At 43.5% G+C, this 13820-nt stretch overlaps 1 protein-coding gene across 2 annotated transcripts in view; it reads right to left on the bottom strand.

The window, feature by feature from the left end:
• Positions 1-678: 678 nt before the first annotated feature.
• The window catches only part of srrm3 (serine/arginine repetitive matrix 3), a 99450-nt gene continuing 86308 nt past the window's right edge, over positions 679-13820 (bottom strand). The window contains exons 11-15 of one of the 2 annotated variants that reach the window (XM_069184308.1): positions 10076-10383; positions 8928-9182; positions 7970-8104; positions 7203-7255; positions 5580-5730 (exon numbers count right to left, since the gene is read on the bottom strand). In XM_069184308.1, coding sequence (XP_069040409.1) covers positions 5672-5730; positions 7203-7255; positions 7970-8104; positions 8928-9182; positions 10076-10383 — 810 coding nt within the window. In that variant the 3' untranslated portion in view covers positions 5580-5671. Of the gene's footprint in view, positions 5731-7202; positions 7256-7969; positions 8105-8927; positions 9183-10075; positions 10384-13820 lie in introns of both variants that reach the window. The other variant, XM_069184307.1, reaches the window with a different exon arrangement.

Raw genomic sequence — 13820 nt, 5'->3', positions numbered from 1 at the left:
TCGCACTAGATTAAAAGGGCCCTCCAAGGACGGAGTATGAAATCGCTGAGATGCAGGGTCATAAACTAAAATGTTCTCTGCCAGGACCTCCATCACACGTTACTGGTGAGTTTAATTAACACAGGCGATTGTGGAAGTTGGCGGCACTGTGGTGCAGTGGTGTGCCCTGCTGCCTCGTGCCACGGGCTTCTTCTTTCTGCTCCAGTTTCCTCCCACAGTCCAAAGACATGCTGGTGGGTTAAGTGGCTGGTGGGAAAACTAGCCCTGGTGTGAGCGTGTGTGTCAGTGTCTGCCCTGAGATGGACTGGTGTCCTGTCCAGGGTGTATCCTGCCATGCTTGCTAGGATAGGCTTCAGCTCTCTCGTGACCCTGTATTGGATAAATCAGTTAGACACTGGATGGATGGAAGGAATAGTGAAAGTCACTCTTACCTTCCCACAGGCTGTGTGGCTTCTCAGGCTTTTTTGTCGAAGAAAAATCTACCCGATTAGCATTCCAAAACTACAAGTGGAAACCCACAAAGAGAAAATGCAGGTAAAAAAAGGCCCAGGGATAGTTTTTCTTTTTAAACCTGTTGTGAGAATTTTAGCACAGTTTTACTTTGAGGTAAAACGATGGAGATGTTCTCACTGGTATACAAAGCCCTGAAAACAAACACACAACAAAACAACAGCCAAGTTCCCATTGTTATGTTGTTTATTGTACCGTGTATTAACTAGTACACTACAGCTACTGACTTTTATACAATCCAAAGGTGAACGTAGTTGTTCTTTTTTTTTCCACATAATTTGCTTGTTGTTTTTTAACTCGGGTTACATTTTAAATGTAACATTCAGAGGGGGACAGAGACTGAAACAGACGAGGAAGACTGAAGGTTCCCTGATACACCACCAGCATTCAAATCAGTACAAAACTGAAAACACATTGGAAACGCATTGTCTGTACATGGACAGCTCTCCCTCATTGCTTTGTACAAAATGACAATGAAAAGGAGATACTGAAAAGGGCTAATGTCCTGAAGCCATGGACATTTTGGGATATGCAAAACCATTGCCGCATTAACAGCTAGTATTCCTGGATATAAACCAGGGACACATATTTGAAAATTCTACTGCATTTCTTCTCAGGTTTAACTGGCTGCTTTATTTACACTCTGAAATGGAGGCCTGAAACTACGGTGCGATATACCTTACACTGGACTGAGGGACTTGACAAGCAAAGGTTTGGGAGATAAGACAAATATCCCCCTTAACTCATGCGACTGATGGAACACTCTGCCACTATGGGTTAGTAATCCTTCCTCCACGGTTTGGTTTTGCCTTCACTATTTTCTGCCATCCCCATATCTCAGGGGTTCCAGGTCCTTGAGGCCCATGCACCTGCTGGCTTTCAGTCCAGCTGAGCTTAATTATGTAACTGAACTATCAAGTTGCTTGATTGGAATACATGCACTTTTTGTTTTTGCTCAGACGTTTGGGATTCTGTGTTACTTATAGTGCTACTGTCCTAACACGTTTAAGAGCTGAAAACAATCAAACAGTTCAAATTAGTGCTGGGTTCAATCCCGGGCCCGGGGAGCTATCTGTGTGGAGTTTGTATGTTCTCTTGTTCACATGCATTTTCACTGGGAGCTCTGGTTTCCTCCCAAAGTCCAAAGGCATGCTGGTAGGTTGACTTCTGGGAAACCTGGCCCGGGTGTGAGTGTGTGCATGTTTGTGTCTGCCTGCTCTGTGATAGACTGGCATCCTGTCCAGGGTGTATCCTGCCTTGTGCCCTGCTGGGATAGGCTCTGTCTCCCCTGCGACCCTCAATTGGATGAAGTGCTTAGCAAATTGAAAAAAAATTGAATTAAATCAATTGAGGGTTTAACTGTGTACAGTAAGGAAGAGATTGGTTTGAGTTTACGGGCTCCCAGGACAGGAATAAGAACCCCTGCCATCACTGCTGCTACAGCAGGTCCCTATCTCTCTCTTGCTCCACATGGGGGGGGTTGGTTAATACCTGATGCTCATTGGCCAAGCTGTCGTGCGTCATTCCGGTGGATTAATGCCAAAGAACACAGGAATCCCTTTGCTTAACTAAGCAAAGGCACTTAGTTGTGGGTGTTGTCTGTCTCTAGAAATACTAAAAAAAAAAACTATTTTAATTGTATGAAACCAAAGCTAAGAAGCTGTGTTTTTAAGGTACCCAGTAAAGGGCTTAATTTAGGACCTTTATTTTACACATTTTATTAAGGAATACTGAATTTATGAATTTTCCATGGGCTATTTTCAAAACATGGAAGTCGCATGATGTTCTGCTTATCTTCAAACTCAGTGATTGCTAGACAAATAAATACATAAATAAATAAATATATTCCAAATGGTACACTTTGGTAAAATGATAGTTACACACCAAGGAGTGTGGTCCATCTTCATTTTCCATAACAACTATTCACAAGAAGTATTTGGAGGAAACATACAGTACACAATATCCAGCAGGATCCACAGTACTCCAAGTGAGACAGACCATGACATTGGGGTCATTCCTGGCAAACAATATCAAACGTCATTCAATAAATAATATGATAAAAATAATAATAATAATAATAATAAAATAAATAGCTGTGCACTTTTAAAAAGAGGATCTGAAGTTAGAAAAGCGCTGCAAACATCAATAAAAAGTTAGATCTCCCACAGAATGAATGCTAGACGCTTGACTTCTTAGTCGCAAACTTCTGGGTTGCAACATGCTAAGTATTCACAAAAGATAAACCTCTTAAATAATATGGTATATACAGTGCATAGTTTACAGTCGGAATACAGCATTCGAACTGTAAAAACCTCCAAACATACATCATACATGTATAAATAAATACATCATACACGGAAAATAAACCCGCTCATTATCATCAACATAGTCATCGTCGTTGTCATCATCATCATCATCATCACTTTACTCCATTTTGCATCATCAGTATCAAGTAAGCAGATTTGCTTTTTTTGTTTCTTGTTTCTGTTTGTTCTGTTTGGAAACATAAAAACTGGTCATTAAAAAAATGAAGTCAATGACAGTCTGTGACCTGTTTTTTTTTGTGTTGCGGATGTCATTTGTTGCTTCTCTTTTTAGTCCTCAAAACACTCCCACTTGGAAGTAAACCAATTTGTTTTTGGTTCCTCTTGCTACATGGAAGAATTTCTGTGGAAGAGGGCAGTGCCTCCTTTCTAACTAGTTGAGACTTTGAGGAGAGAGAGCACCGTGCTGGGCCTGCGTCCTGGAAAATTTGAACAGCACATAAATTAAACAAAAGAAAAAAAAAAGTCAAAGTCATTGCGACAGGAGGATGAAAGCTCAGTGGAGCCAGAGCTTGAAAAAACCCGAATGAACCCTGGTGTTTCAACACCCATCCACCCTGATTGCGATCAAGCTCTTCATCTGATACAGGCCTGAAAGAGACATTGCTCATATTTGCTCTCAAGAATGAGAACAGCAGCATGTTGCTCCAGTTTTGTTATAAAGGCAACAACCCTGTGTTTTGTTCCTTAGGCTCCTTAAAGAGTTGCTCGATCTGAATACGAGAGAACTCCCCAGTCTACTTCCTTCCAACAGGTTAGCCTGACAGTTGAATGCCACAGCCTGTAAGTCTACTGCACTGCCCCCTTTTTTTCTCTTTGTTGATTCTGGCTCTTAAGAAAAAGGATGACGAGGGAATAGGAGAGGAAGAACACATTGACACAATTTTTTTTAACCGGAGAATTCCGTAGGGAAAAAAAAAATAATTAAAAAAAAACAAGTCTTGTAGGTACTTTGCAAAGCTGCTGGGCGGTGTTTGAACGAGATAGGGTGGGGTGAGGATTTTAATTCCATCGAGTCTTCGGCTGCCATGTCTCCTGGTTCGAGCCCGAGTTGACCCCTTCAGGAGTTCCAGCACACGCTTCTTTGACATTGTTCTGAGAATTTAACCCCTCGCAGCTCTCCATCCTTGGCAGAGTCACTTTTTTGTGACTGCAGCTGCACGACGATGTAACTGTTTACCTACTCTCCGGCCACATGTACAGAGAGAAGTTCAGACAGGCGCACAAGCTTGCTGGCTTTTTTCAACAGTCCTTGTTCATTTACATTGGAGTTTTTTTGTCTAGTGACCCAGTAATTGTGTTTTTAATTTTCTTTGCAACCAATAATTATTTTTTTCCCACAAAGTCACAAAATACAGGGCAATACGTGTTCATTCTATGTGCTACAAGTTGATTTTTAGATACATTAACGTATAAAAAATAGGTGTGGAAATATTTTAAATATAGTATAACACTAAGGTTGGCTTTTTTTTGTGTGATGGCTGGTTAGTGTTACCTCATACACTCTGCAAACTGAGGGACCTTTACAATCTTTAGGTTGAAAGTCATAAGCACTTCCAGGTAAAAACAATCAGAAAATTAATTTTACAGCTTTGTGAATAACTAACATTCTGAGTTAAGTATAAACATAACTCTCCATTGCTTCAAACCCTTGACAGACCTACAACTTATGCACATGCATGGGAATGTACATGCATGTGCACAAGGCTAAAATAACCAGGTACACAGTGTTAAATGCTCAGCTTGTGTAGTTGTATGCCAGTTGCCATAGTACAGAAGGCAAACATACTAATGTTGGATTCATAGCATTAATTTTCTTATGTTTCCCAGTGTTCCCATTATGTTATCCTCTTTTACACAGTCTGTTTAAATATGTTGATGACTTCCAAACTTGTCTACAATAAAAAACAAAAACAGACAAAATGTCCCAACATGCATTTCTGAAAAACAAAATAGCAGGTTGCAATAATCACTTCTAAGATTAATTAATCTTACCTACCATAACTCCAAATGCTTGAAATCTTATGAACACTCTGGGGTTAAAAATATAACAGACTTCTTACTTCTGTGTGGTTCGCTAACAGGGGAAAGGGACCCTAACTGTTAGGGTTGAAAACAGACTCTGTGATTTTATAAAAAAAATGATTTTTTTCTGTGATTGAGTGGACCTGAATAGCATCTGCCTGTGGATAATATAACACAGTCCAGCACATCACACTTCCTAGCAGAGTTCTGGGATAGCTGACTACCTGCTGTTTGAAAACCACTGGTGTTATTCACTTCTGTAGACGCCCAGAACACGCTGAGCAAGCTCTTCTATCCACTCATTGTTAGCCAGTTTAAATCAAATTATTCAGCTAAAATAAAGTTATTACATTTTATTTTAAACCATAATAAAGAATAAATGTATCCAATGTAATGCAGTGTCGGACTGAAATGCTTTTTGGGAGGCCCAGTTCACAGGACATACTGTACAATCACCAGTGTGCGGACCCAGAATAAAGCAAACCCCGTACCTCCGGGTTTGTTCAGGGGACCCCGTCGGGAGCACCTGCCCCACGTGAAAGTGAGAGAGAGCGGCCGGTGGGGGGGGGAATCCTCGGAGAACCCAGGGACCGACCCGTGGGCTGGACTGCCGCTGGGGCTGCCCGAGCCTCCTGCCTAGGGATGGCCTCCCTAGAACCCGTGGCTCTCCGAGCTGCTCCGGCTGGAGCAGCTGTGGTTCCGGCTCGGGCTCCTCGACCTGCTCCGGCTGCGGCTGGGAGTCCGGCTGCGGCTGTAGCTGCTGTAGCTGCTGTAGCTGCGGCTCCGGCTCCGAGTGGAGGTGGAGTAACTGCTCAGGGAGCTGGGCGAGGAGGGGCTGGGCCTGTAGTAAGGGATGGGCCTTTTGCGAGCGCTGGAGAGCAGAATGAAAAACTGAGTCACCAGGTTTACCCTGTGCAGTAAGTGCATGAGGTTAGAAGGCTGCTTTGAACACTGGAAGAATCTCTTTTAGCATATTAAAATCCCGTTGCTTGTTTGTCAAAATAATGGGTTTCTAACTGAACTGGTTCAAAACTTCAGAAAACCTTTTTGAGGAAAAATCAAAAAGGAAGCACCTTTATGATGGTTTAGGGATTGTTTTGCCATCCCTAAATTCCTCCTGGATGTAGCTAAAAAGGGAGTATTCCTTTCTCTCTTTAAGCAAACCCATGCAATTCATCTGGCTGAAGTCATTTTAACTTGTCATTGGTCTACCTATGTGGTCTTCCAGTACTCTGAGCAGTACAAGACATTTGAATGTTTTGATTAGAAGTGTTAAATCAGATTAGTAGGCTCTTGCAGCTGTGAAGACAGAAGACAGGGATTTAACGTGTTAGTAAATTTCCTATCCATTCTGTGGATTAAAGAGGTTAAAATAGTCCAATCATCCAGCTACATCAGGTGGGGGCTCATGTCATGCTCCCCAGCCATTGTATTACCTTCATCTGCCCCCAGTGAGGTGCTGGTGAGGACAGCAGAGTGACTGGTCACCGCAGAATCTACCAGAAAATCAGCAACAATCCCAGCTTGATTCAAACGCCATCAAGATTCAATGTATCATTTTATACAGGGCAAAATATAGATTCATTCCACAATTTAACTACTGAGGCTTGCTCTCAGATGCAGAGTTCTTTTTCAAAGAGGAATGACAATAGAAAGAGACAGGTACACACAGATTTAATTCACTAATTAAAAGCTAGACTTACAATCAGACTTAAAAGTGAGACTATTAATCCAAGCTTTAAAGCAGGATTTGGAAGTGCTAACTTGAAATTCTGATGTGGGCTGGGAGACCATTCCAGAGTCTTGGTGCAACAGAAAGGAAAGCAGGGTCTCCCAGTGTTTGGAGCCTCATATTGGGAACTGGGGGAAGGGCCCATAGTGCCAAAACCATGTGTACATTTGGTGTCTCGGGATGAACAGTTCACTGACGTAGTCAGGGGCCAAACCATTCAAGCAGTTAAGATGCTGTGTTTTGGATTTTATACCAAATTCCCGGAGTTCAGGGTACCTGAAAAAAGTCATTTATGCTAGTGGATTTTAATTTTGGCTGAATTTAATAGTGGTATACTGTATATCCTACAGACATACAGTAGATATTAAAAAAGAGAGCTGCTTCCCTAACGGGTTCATAAAATCTCAATAGCGCTTGGATCAGAAAAATAAATGATAGCATTAGAAAGCACCTACAGCTTGGTACCAAGTGGTTTTTGCACCTTTAAAAGAAAGAAAGGAAAAAAAGGGACATTGTTTTGTAAAGGCCTGCAATGTTTGGTATGAATTAACTGCCTTATTGACAGTTTCAGCAGGATATTGGATGTGTCCCCGATACGAGTCAAAATTTACCACAGGAACCCTGCCTGCAGCTCAGGAGCTGTCCTTCGTTATCTTCAAGACACCTTGACATGAAGTGGAAAAAATTCATCAGATGAGAAGTACAAAAAATAACTGGCATTTACAACATTCAAAATACATTCAAAAAAAAAACATCTCCACATCGGTTTTGAAAGATAGGTGCAAGTTTATTTGCATGGAGTCACAGTTACTTATTCTAACCTGCTCAGTTGAGAGATATTTGTGCAAATGCCCCTGTATCTGGTGTTCTGTGCAGTCAAGGAAATACCGTATATACTGTACACTGAAACGTTCTGAGCACTCCTGAGAAACATTCTCCATTAGATGTCACTGCTACTCTGCATTATAGGAACAGTATAGGAAAGTGCAGATAGAAGTGATTTAATATTTCTGAAAATGCTAAATATCCCCATGCCCCACAATCATGTTGTGATTGTGCAACCCAATAAAGACTTAGTAGCTACAGTGCTCAGCAGCCGTGAAATTAATCAGCCTGTTTTTTTAAAACAGGGAATTAGAACCTACACCTGTTTTAGAGGCAATTAGAAGCTGCAATTCATCAATGGCAAATAATACCACTGATCAAACTGGGTTGTTTTTTTACCTGCATGTCATGAAAAGGGGGAGAGCAGATCTGAGTTCTAACAGCAATATATATATTTTTGTGTTTTGGCCGACCTCAGACAGAAACAGAATACATCTTTTTAGGACACTCAGCGTGGTGAGGTCCAGGTGTGCAGGCGTCCCCCGGCTCTCACCTCGTGATCCTCCGTGGCTCCATAAAACTGGGCGAGTCGCGCCTCCTCTTCCTGATGGGGGAGTAGCTTCTGGACCGCCGGCGAGCTCGGCTCTCGGTGTCCGTGTGATGACTTCGGCCCTCGCTATCTTTCTCTCTGCGGCGAACAAACAGATGGAAATAACGTAGGCCCCTAGCCTTCAGCACCACCCCATAACCTGCTCCTGGGCTTCTGTCACGTGACATTTTGTGTCCTAAATGCAGCAAAATGAGAGGCCTTCAAAGAAGAGACCTAGTCTGAAATGATCTACAATAATTTATTACCTGATTGGACAAGAAATATAAAGTAATAATGTATGTGAAATCTGTCAGTTGTATAATTCAATTAAACATAGTTCCTTCACGAAAACAGACAGCGCCCCTGTTGTTCAAATTCATATATTGCTGACTAGAAAGAGTGTGTGAAATTACGGATCTTGGAATTCACATTCTCTGTGTGGGTGTGTAAATATATTCTCACACCTTGTCTTAAATGCACTTTTATGCTAATACAAGACACTAACAGTGAGACAATGCCTGGGTTATAAAAAATGACCTTGGAAATACTTGTGTTTCAGAGCAGGTAAAGATATGAACCTGAATTGTCTTGATCCTTATAGAAAATAATAGTATTTGCGCCTTTTCCCAGTTTGGGAAGTCATTACCAACAGCATATACAGAAAGGACTGATTAACTTATCTGCTTTTTATGTTTGCAGGGCTTCTCTAACATGTGAGAGGTTGGTACCCCTGGAGCAGTAAATGCCCAACCTGTGTTGAGCTATGATTTGAGACACGTGCGTCTCTGCGTGTGCCCTGCGTGTGCCCTGCGCGTGCCCTGCGGAGGACTGGTGTCCTGTCCAGGCCGTACCCTGCCTCGTGCCCGCTGCTTGCTCCCTGGCTGGCCTGGCGTGGCGAGACGATGGCTCCCGGGGGGCTCACCTGGAGGTGTTCTGCCGGGAGTGCGGAGACGGGGTCCGGCTGCGGCCCGGCCGGGTCCGCGAGCGGGAGCGGGAGCCCGAGCGGCTGCTGCCCCAGGAGCTGCTCCGCTGGCGCAGGCTGCGCGACGAGCTTTTCCTCCTGCCGCCCGACGGCCGCCGGTGCTTCTCGGGCTTCGCCGGCGCGGGCGAGGGGTTCCGGCGTCGGGCGCCGGCCCGGTGGCGGCGGCGCCGCGGGGGAGCGGGCGAGCCCTTGGCCCTGTGGGAATCCGAGGAGGGCTCATTCCCAGGCTGCCCTGACCCGTGGCGTGGCCCAGCCTGGACGAACGCAGCTCTCCCAGGCGAGGGCGTGACTGCCACCACATTGACCTTACCGCTCGCGTTAAAGCACTAAAACATGCACACACATCGGTCTGAACAGCTGCTTTCCTCTGGCCCTGGACTTGCCTGCTGGAGACCCACAGAGGGCCAGCTTAGCTAGTTTTTTTAAACAAGCTGCGGACGGTAACCTGACCAGGGCAGATTTCCTCCGCAACACCACACTGACTGTCAGTTCGGCTGAGGAAAAGATCTATTGTCCTCTTGGCAGAGACACAAAAGCGGGAGAGACCCAGGGACACAGGCCTGCAGGCTAAGCTTCAGGATGGCAGATTACTCCCCTTTATTCCATAAAGGGATTAAAGGGCCAGCCTTTAAATCTCACCTTCTCAGAGCCAGATAAAACCAATTTTAGAGCAAGCATTAAGGTATACTCTCCAGTCAAAAACGTGACCTCCTGTACCAGCAATCACAAACTACAAACCCAGTGCTTGAAGCTAGCCTTTCCCTTTGCCAGGGGCTGATTCCTTCTCCACTGACGGGATCAGCCCATCAAGAGCTGCTATGTAACTCGCAGGCTTGGCAGGTAGGTCAACATTTTTATTTAATCCAGAATACTGTATGTCAAAAAGAAATGAGAAATGGAAATAGAGCAGAGCTTCCATAAGAAGAAAAACTTCTAGTGAGTCTGGGGCTCTGAGCTGGAAGTGGCACAAATGTACATGTCTTGGGGAACGCTGTGGACTGTGGGCTGACTGGGCAGCACTGACCTGTGCTGTGGACTGTGGGCTGACTGGGCAGCAGTAGTGGGGCAGGTAATTGCGTACCACTTACTTTCTTGGCTGTGTGCTTTTGTCCCTCAGCGACTGGCTGTGCTGGGAGTGTCCCGAGTCGCTGCTGCAGCCCGTGTGCTTGGGCGAGTGTGGGGCGGTGCTGGTCACTCTCTGCCGGCTGACACGCTTGCACACGGAGGCTGACCGAGACCTCTGCCTGCCCTGGTACCTCTCATCGCCTGCCCTGGCCTCTCCAGGGGTGGCCAGCAGCCTGCTGGGACTGCGGCTGACAGTCTTGGCCTTGGCCTCTTTTGGTTCTGGTGACGCGGAGGCCTGCACACTTGGGGAAGCTGGCGTTGGTTTAGACTTCTGCAGAGAGACGATAAGAAGAAAAAAAGAAAGACAAGAATGGCCTTAGAAAAGCGTGGCCATGCATGGCTTAGATTCCAATCTTATATCTAAATGAAACAAGATCTAAAATTTGTTATAGGCTTATAGACAGTCCTCTAAGGTGCAGTACATGCAATACTTGTCATGCAAAATTAAAATGAGTCAAAAAAATCATAAACCCGAAAGGAAAAGGCAGAGAAAGAAAACAACAAATCAGAATTAAATTAAAACAAGAAAAAGAGGAGAGTAGAAGGCAGTGAAAAAGTAGAGAAAGAAAATGGATATTTAAAATAAAAAATGAAGACAGAGAACTTTTTTTTCAGTTCATAATGATTAAGAAAACAAAAATTAAAAGGAAGACAACTTGACCGAACATCACAGAAATGGAAGGAAAAAAATAAAGATCCACAAATATAATAATAATCAATCAAATCAAAAACAGTTTTTTACTCAATAGTATTTGCTTGTGGCTTTTTTTTTCCTGCAGAGAACTGCGGAGATGTGAACAGCGACCCATTTTTTAAAAACTTTTACGTTTTTTTAACTCCCTTTTGGTTAACATCCACTTACCAATAAAGTGGTTTTCCCTCCTTTAGTAGGTAAGGTATGAAGAAAAGGGAAAAGTGGGGCAACATAAGTTCATCATTAGAGTCACAAAATGCAAGAGAAAAAGACACAAAACCCTTCCCTGGTAGTGATTGCATGAACAATGCATGAAAAAAATAAAATCACAATGTGCAAGGAGCTCTCACACTAGATTCGCTGGCCAAACCACACCTTCTTTTCTGGAGGCAGAAGATCCTTTTCTCGGAGGGGGGAAGGGGGCTATTGAGTGGAGACCAGTGCATCATGGGAGTCTATGAGCCCACAGTGGTTAGCTCTCCTGCTCCTGCAGAGCGCCCTTCTGATTACAAATTACCTTCTGTGGGACTGACAGCCAAAAAAAAAATGAATGACACTCATGTGCTCTTAATTTGGTTTCTGCTTTTTTTATTTTTATATTCAAAATGAACACTTTTGATTCTTTTTCAGTTTTTGTTCTGGCCTTGGAACACATTTGTTCACTGTTAGGTGACAAAACCTCCATTTAAAACGCGATTATTAGCTGGGAGTAAACCGAGCCACTGTGATTTTGTAATTGAGGTAGTAGGTTAATGCACCGATATGTTTATCTTCAAAGAAGCGATAATTTTCAAATCTGCTTCCCTGACTTAAACTGTGAAACAGCAAACAAAGCTGTTTGCAGGGCAAAACCTAACTAAGACCTGGCCATATTAAACAATTGCTGCAGATATATGAATACATGCAGAGAGGCTTTAAAACCAATACCTTTGTTGTATTTTAATACCTTTCAGTATATAAAAATAAGTAGCAGAATAAAAAAGAAACAGCTTTTTACAACAGCTTTACTGGTTGGGCAACATTGTCCCTAATCACTACAATCTCACTAGCTCTCTGCTTGGGGAACACTGTGTTCACCAGTCTCTAACGGGAGCTCCTGGTTTTCTTCAAATCCAGCTCGCTTTTCACGACACAATGACAGTTGAGTTGGCGTGCGTGCCAGTGAAGAGCACATGAGAGTCAAGCATCTTTCACAGGAGCTGTGTTTCAGAACCCTGAGCTCTGCAATTGGCTTTAGCTTGTTTTGGATTGAACAGAAAGAAAGGAGCTTCCTGGAACCCTGATCGAATAATGGCGTGAGCAAAACAGCAAAAGAAAACACTTTTCTCTCACCTACAAATGACAGAACCACTCCCATCACCTTCTGACCTTTTAAATATTTTGAACATAATTTACTGAAATAAATGCATCAGAATAGAGTGGGGAGCTGCACTGGCATGCCAGCTGCAAAGCCAAAAGAAAAACACAATGTTTCCACTGGTGCACATCTGAGGAAGGCTCCACAGCCAAAACTCTGTGCTTTTCTTTTGATTTTGCAACGGGGAATTAACCTCTATGTGTTCCTACACATTAGGGCTTAGAAACAACATGGCCTCCTGATTCCCAGCATCATGTGCAGGTGAGCACCCTAGGTGGTGGGCAATCTTCACAAACATGAACAAGATGAATTTGGTAACACACACATGAAATGATCTCCCTGCTCTATGTCCCTCTGAAGTGATAGACTCCTTCAGACCCATCAATCTGAATGTGCACTAGGGGGCAGAGTTTTGCATGCAGTATTCCCACTGGCTGAAAGTACTAAGAGGAAAACGGCTGTTACTTTTCTTACATATGTCCCTCCTGGGAGAACTGAACTGACTGAGCGAGTTGCTGAAACTTTCACTTCATTGCCCTCAACAGCAGTGGAGTCAAAACCCATCCTGGAGGCTGATTTCTGCCTATCTGACGAGCCGCCTGAGCGTTGAACAGGGTCTGAAGACAACGATAAGCTCAAAAGGTCATGCAGCTTCATCTTCAAAGGCTCTGTCATGCTTTGATATGCTTTGGCTCATTTTGCAAATCTGACACTTAACATCACAGCCCACGTCTGGGACGCTAAATGGTAACTACTTCCTTTTGCTTTCTGTTATGACCTCCATGTAAAAGAGCTCCCTGTGGCTCACTTTTGGGATTATGTGAAAAACAAAACTATTCGGAGACGAACAAAGCTTGCCCTAATGTTTTATGAAGATCTGTGGCCATTTATTTTAGAACAAAAACACTATATGTGTAAACCTTCCCTGTATTGATTAAAAACTGTATAAGTGCTTGTAGTGCGCTGTATCGGTATTTACCCCTGTAGCACAGGATCTTCTAATAATATCTAATAGCAATCACCATGACCATTATCACCGTAAAATCACAGTAAAGCCAAGCTGACTTATGATGCAATTATATGAGATTGTATCCCGGAAGCTAAATGATCAAATATGAATCCTGACGAGCTGTTAAACTTAAGATGTAGCCTATTTATCTGTCTGATGTCAGGATGTACAGTACCTGTTTTTGTAAGTTCTAGGGAAAAAAATATAGTGCTTCTGCTGATGCACGTTCGCAGGACTGGGGAGGGAGCAAGAATGGGGAGTGAGGAGAGTGAGTATGAGGCATTGAGGTGTGTGCTTATGCACGGTGAATAAAAGGTCAAAGGTGATGAGTACCTTCCCAGATAATATTTCAGTACACAGTGGAAAGCAATATCAAGTCATCTCATGCAACCCATCCTCTGTCAAGAATGTAGGCGTTCATCACTGCTGGGGTGGCGTGTGGGTGTGAGGGGCAGTGGAGTGGAGGGTCAACACAAAGTGTCTCTACTGTGTAAAACTGTTGGATTCAAAAAAATTAAATCGCCCCCCCCCTCCTCCCAAATTTATGTTGATTTGCTAAAACTAGAGGAAAAGCAAACAACCACTAACGCCAATGACAGTTATCAGAACAGCTGTTACAGAACATGAAAAGAAATATAAGAAAAATGG

This window comes from Lepisosteus oculatus, chromosome 26 (assembly GCF_040954835.1).
Source record: "Lepisosteus oculatus isolate fLepOcu1 chromosome 26, fLepOcu1.hap2, whole genome shotgun sequence".
NCBI lineage: Eukaryota > Metazoa > Chordata > Actinopteri > Semionotiformes > Lepisosteidae > Lepisosteus > Lepisosteus oculatus.
Note: the sequence above shows the minus strand (reverse complement) of the source record. Positions and strands in the feature narration are given on the sequence as shown.